The sequence below is a fragment of the Nuphar pumila genome, chromosome 2 (genome assembly GCF_984573655.1).
Source record: "Nuphar pumila chromosome 2, dmNupPumi1.hap1.1, whole genome shotgun sequence".
Lineage (NCBI taxonomy): Eukaryota > Viridiplantae > Streptophyta > Magnoliopsida > Nymphaeales > Nymphaeaceae > Nuphar > Nuphar pumila.
The window spans coordinates 79495614-79501622 of NC_143250.1; the positions used below are offsets into that span (position 1 = coordinate 79495614).

The 6009-nt window shown below is 34.2% G+C and overlaps 1 protein-coding gene across 1 annotated transcript; it reads left to right on the plus strand.

The window, feature by feature from the left end:
- The first annotated feature begins 2382 nt into the window (after nt 1–2382).
- LOC149845804 (uncharacterized) lies at nt 2383–5751 on the plus strand. Its single transcript, XM_089989358.1, has 3 exons — nt 2383–2433; nt 2516–2752; nt 5569–5751. Exons 1-3 carry the CDS (start codon nt 2383–2385, stop codon nt 5749–5751), a joined length of 471 nt encoding a protein of 156 aa, XP_089845484.1.
- The last annotated feature ends 258 nt before the right edge of the window (nt 5752–6009 follow it).

A 6009-nucleotide genomic window follows, 5' to 3' on the forward strand; every position in this document is an offset into this window, starting at 1 on the left:
AGCAATATTTCTTGGATATTCTTTTAGAAGTAAAGCTTATCGTGTTTTTAATAAAAGAATCTTGCATTGAAGAGTCTTTACATATTGTATTTGATGAGAATTGTGAGCAGGTTATACCTCTAAGCGAAGGAGAAGAAGTCATACTTTAAGGAGAACTTTTGATAGAAAGCACTTCACAAGAAAATATTCATCTTCCACCGGTTTGAAAAGAACTTCTTAATCATCCACATGAGCAGATTATTGGAGAAATAAAGAGTGGTGTCCAAACTAGAAGGCAATTGGAAGAATATATTGCAAATTTTGCTTTCATATAAAAAATAGAACCAAAGAATATCAATGAAGCTTATGATGATGAATTTTGGCTTTTGGCCATGTCTGAAGAACTTAACCAATTCACTCGGAATAATTTATGAGATCTAGTTGATAGACCAAAGGATCATCCAGTAATTGGAACAAGATGGGTTTTCTAGAATAAGTTGGACGAGAATGGCAAAGTCATTCAAAAAAAGCAAGGCTAGTAGCACAAAGCTATAACCAAGAAGAAGGCATAGATTTTGATGAAACCTTTTCACTAGTGGCTCGATCGAAGTCAATTCGAATGCTGATTTCTTTTGCTAATTACATGAATTTTAAGTTATACCAAATTGATGTTAAGAGTGCATTTTTGAATGGATACATCAATGAAAAAGTTTATGTAGAACAACCACCAGGCTTTGAAGATGAAAAATATCCAGAAAGAGTTCACAAATTAAAAAGAGCTTTGTACGGACTCGAACAAGCACCAAGAGCATGGTATGAAAGACTATGAAGTTTTCTAGAAAAATCTGTTTTTTCTATAGGTCGGCTAGACTCCACTCTATTTATTAAAAATATAAAATCAAATATCCTTATTGTTAAAATTCATGTTGATGATATAATATTTGGTTCTACTAATGATTTTCTTTGCAAAGATTTTGCTAAAGCTATGCAGAAAGAGTTTGAAATGAGCTTGATGGGTGAATTAAACTACTTCTTTGGACTTCAAATAAAGCAAACTGAAGAAAGAATCTTCATCAACCAAGCCAAGTATACAAAAGAACTTCTTAAAAAAATTGGCATGGACTCATCTAAATTAAGAAGAAATCCTATGAGCATAACTACCTCTCTTAACAAAGATGAAAACGGTAAAACTGTAGATACTAAGCTCTACAGAGGTATGATTGAATCTCTATTATACTTAACTGTTAGTCGACCTGATATAATGTTTAGTATTTGTATGTGTGCTAGATTTTAAGCTAATCCGAAGGAATATCACTTAATTGCTATAAAATAAATTCTTTGATATTTGAAAAATACTTCAAACTTTGGTTTGTTTTACTTGAAATCATCTTCCTTCGATTTAGTTTCATATAGTGATGCAGATTTTGCTGGAAGCAAATCTGATCGCAAGAGTACTAGTGAAACTTGTCACTTCTTAGGACATTCCTTAGTTTATTGGTTTAGTAAAAAATAAAATTCAGTATCACTCTCGACAACTGAAGCAAAATATATAGCGGCTAGTTTAGCATGTTCACAAGTGCTATGGATAAAACAAACCTTAAGAGATTTTGGTTTAAATTTTTCCACAACAACTATTTATTGTAATAACACTAGTGTTATAAATCTTTCGAAAAATCCTGTTCAGCACTCAAGAACTAAGCATATTAAAGTGAGACATCATTTTTTATGAGATCATGTTTTAAAAGGAGATATTTCTTTAAATTTTATACCCACAAATGCATAACATGCCGACATCTTTACTAAACCACTCAAAAACAAAGATTTTATGAGAATTAAAAGAGAACTAGACATTTGCTCATTATTAGACTTATAATTTGTTCTTGAAATCTTTGTGTTGAAAATTTTCAAGACAGAAATTTCAGTCGACTGACATTTGATGATTAGTCGACCGATAGTTGGTTATTTTTTTTGGAGGGACTCGATAACTTATATGTTTAAAAAAAGGGGGGGGGGGCATTTGACTTATGTTCCCAGAAACCCGCCCGTGTGTTTCTTTCTCCTCTGCAGTAGCCAAACCCTCTTTCCCTTTTCTCTACCGCCTGTTTCCCTCTTCTAAAAACCCTTGGTGAATCGGTGCCCCTTTTTTTCACTCATCGGACCTTCTCTGCAGCACCGGATAACGTCTGCAGTGTCGAACGTCGCCACTGCAACATCAGATTCCTCACAGTGTCCCATCCTTTAAGGTTGGCTTAGGGTAGGGCACCATTTTTGACAATTAAGGATTCTATAAGTTGGCATATGTGAGTGCTGCTTTGCATGCCTTCCGTGTATCAATCTAAATAATGCCTTAGGAATTGGAAATATTTGAGTTTTACTCTTTAATTCATGTAGATTGACAAAAGAATGGAGAAATTAAAGAAAGGAAAAGCAAAAGATTCACAATCAAAGTTAAAGGTAACTTAAGGATTTATAATAGCCTCTAAGTTGAATTCCAGCATATTCCAGATGTTTATTCACTGAGATTTTTGGATGTTAGGAGGAAGCTGAAAGGTCTTCTTTGGAAAGGATTCAACAGACACTGATGTCAGGAAAGCCTGCAAGATCGGTTTCCCTGTCAGATTTTGAAAAGGAAGCAATACGCCATCTATGCATGCTCACGATGAAGCTAGTCATATATGTAGCCAATGTGGTTGAATCTGAGATTGATCATCCTTATGAAAATCCACATGTTAGAGAAGTGACAAATCTTTCATCAGAGTTGGACTCTGGGGTGGTAACTGAAAGTGCTTTAAAATCGAGGCAACGAGCACTAGAGGGGGGGTGAATAGTGCTTTTAAATAACGCCTTTGAATTTTTGTAGGATTTTGAAATTCACACAGCAATCACACAAAGAACACAAGATTTTATCCTGGTTTGGTCTTCCTGACCTACATCCAGTCCCCAAGCAAAACCTGCTTGAGATTTTCACTATCAACCTTGTGTAACCACAATAACATACAGACCAAATCCGATCCCACTTTCAGTAACAACCCTACTAAAAGCAAACAACTCTTTTAAACCAATGAGTCCTTTCTTTTTAAAGAAAAATATAAGCAAGCAAACTTACAATCAACTTACAAGTCTTTCTTATAAATGCAGATGAAATGCAATTGGCTTCTGAGGTTGTTGAAATACTCAACTCATGAATTCACTATCTCTCAAAAAATTTAAGTGAAAAACTGAAGTGAAAATATCAAGTGAGTGAGAAAATGAATACTTGAATGAATAGGAGTGAAAAATAAAGAATTCGATCTTTGTAATTCAAGGCAATTCGATATAATTCCATGTTTTTGAGTGTGAAATGCACTCTTATTTATAGTTGAAAGATTTCATATGTTGAGGGTATGAAGGGGTATCAAAATAATTACTTTTGAATGGTCAATTCGTTTGAAAAATAAAAAGACACACCTTTTAAAAGTTACAGAAAAATGACTATATTAGTCGACTGAAATAGTAGTTAGTTGACTGAAATCAAACATTAGCAGACTGATAGTTATCGTCAGTCGATTACTATTTTAACAAAACCATTTTAAAATCTGAAGTTTTGAAAATTAGTCGACTAAAAAAAAGTTAGTCGATTGATGAAAATCATCAGTAGACTGAAAAAGCTTTCAATCGACTCCTGCTAAATTTGTTTGAAAACAAACATTATGTCCGGTCGACTAAGAAAACCTTCAGTCGACTCCTGCTAAATTTTCAGAAATCAAACATTCTGTCCAGTTGACTAAGAGTCGATTAGTCGACTAATCAAAAAGTTGACATTTTTGCTTTGAAAATTTGACGCAAAAAAGTTGGTCGACTAGTGAGTCTGTTGGTCAACTAATTAACATGAAAAATTAAGTAAAGAGTTTTCTAAAACAATTTTCATGAAGGGTTCTTTTAGAAAAGTTTTTCTAAAGACTTTTTAGATAAAATGCAATTGAAATATGCACTCTAAATAAAGCTCTTACAAGAATCTAAGACATTTAATGAAATTTACATTTACACATTTGTCTTAAAAAATTCTTTATTAAATTCTTCAATTCTTGCCATCTTTCTTCATTGCCTTAGCTGGAATGCAGTTGATTCACTTGTTCATCATCAAAATCTAGTTATGAAAATATCATATACGACTTCGTTGTCATAATACTCTCTTCTTTTTTGATGATGACAAACTAGTCAAAGATGGAGCATTTAGATGCATAGATGGAGATTTTACTCATTTTACTCCCCCTATCAATAAGGTGTCAAAAGATAAAGAAGTTAGCACAATCAAAGCATATATATATATATATATATATATATATATATATATCACATATTGATTGTTTTGTATTTTCATCATTACTTCATGCATTTCTATTTTCTATTTCATGAAATTGGTATCAAGTTCTTATGCAATTTTCAATGCTTTTTCATGCAATTTTCATGTTTGTCTTTTTCTCCGCCTTTGTCATAATCAAAAGGAGTAAGTGCGGTCATAGGATAAGCAAAATGCAAATTCAAGTTTAAAATATTACAACCCAGAAATTATCAATGTTCAGAAAAAATGTTGTTTTATCAAAGCAATAACAATAAACAAAGTTCAAAAGAAGTGTTGCTTGATCATCGCTTTGAGTTCAGCAATATCATTTTAAATTAACGAAAGTTGTTAAGTCACATCCTCACGAAAAGTGTGTTGATGTAGCCCCAAAGCTTCTATTCGTTGCAAAACTTCATCATAATCTTGATCAATAGGGACTTTCTTTCGTTTTCCTTAAGATGGAGGTGACATAGGAGATGGTGATGGTTTAGAAGATGTAGGGGAATCAAAACGTGAATGAAGTAGATAGGTGAGTTTCATGCGTTTAAAAATAGTTTCATAAAAGATTTTCTTTTGCGAAACATATTTTTCATTAGTCAAAAGCACTTTGAAATATTTGAAAATGCGGGTAAGAAGACATTCATACGGAAGAAAGGGTTTTTGTTTCCAAAACATAGTAAAATATACATTTGCCCAATTCACAAAAATATTTTCAAATAAGACATAAAGAGAAGTAGAAAGATCTGTTGAAAAGTAATCAAAGGATCCAGTTTTAGGGAGGACATTATGGGCAAGAATTCATCCGACAATGCGAGCGTGAGGTTGAAGATTGGTATTTTTAAAGGGAGGACAATGAGGTGTACCGGAAAGAAGAATTTGTTCAAAAATATTTTCATCATTAAGTTCAATAGAATTGAATGAAGTTCCCGAAAATGGAACATCGAGGATTTGTCCAAGGAGTTTGGAATCAAACTCGATTTCAATGTCTCTAACAAGAGAGGAAAAAAAATCGGTATCGTGATCGATTTATAAATTTCTGTAAAACAAATGAATTAAGAATATATAATAATCATGATCGGAAGATGCATCAAAAAGATATGAAATCCCTGTAAACAATGACTCAAGATCATATCGTGAATAAACGTGAAAAAGAACACTTCTACTGGATAAGATGGGAAGGGCAAAAATAGATCCAAATATATCATATAGAAGGAGATTTCTAAGTAGGCTAAGAGAAAATTCATGACGTCCTTTGCCTATAGGTGTAGATGAAGAAGGGAAACCATGTGCGGAGGGGGCTTTCTGACGAGGCATGGTCGTCAAGAAAAGATGAACCTGTCGAAGAGAAGAGGTGCCGCAGGGAGTGGCTTGTCGACAAGGTTGAGACGCTGATGAGGATGGCTTTCGACGAGGTAGTGAGGATGTTCGATGAGGCAAGGAAATTCCAATAAGTGGAAGATGGTAGCTGTCTGCCGAAGAAGACTAGAGTGGCCTTCGTGCGATGCGAACGGTGCTCCGTTGATCGCCGGAAAGGTTACGATGGATAGTAGGCCGTCCACGATCACAGACTCTGTTAGTGGCCAAATCAAGTGGCGGGGGCAGTCCACCAGAAGAGGGATGTCAATTTTACAAAGGTTTTAGGAAAGAGGGAAGAGGCGGTAGAGGGTTCGGCTGCTACAGAGGAGAGGGAAACACACAGACATGTTTAA

What these genes read in the sequence shown, in the direction of transcription:
- LOC149845804 (XM_089989358.1), top strand. Translation starts at nt 2,383, where the DNA reads ATGGAGAAATTAAAGAAAGGAAAAGCAAAAGATTCACAATCAAAGTTA. An exon ending in ATTCACAATCAAAGTTAAAG is followed by an intron (nt 2,434 to 2,515) that starts GTAACTTAAGGA and finishes TTTGGATGTTAG; the next exon opens with GAGGAAGCTGAAAGGTCTTC. An exon ending in CAGAGTTGGACTCTGGGGTG is followed by an intron (nt 2,753 to 5,568) that starts GTAACTGAAAGT and finishes CTATAGGTGTAG; the next exon opens with ATGAAGAAGGGAAACCATGT.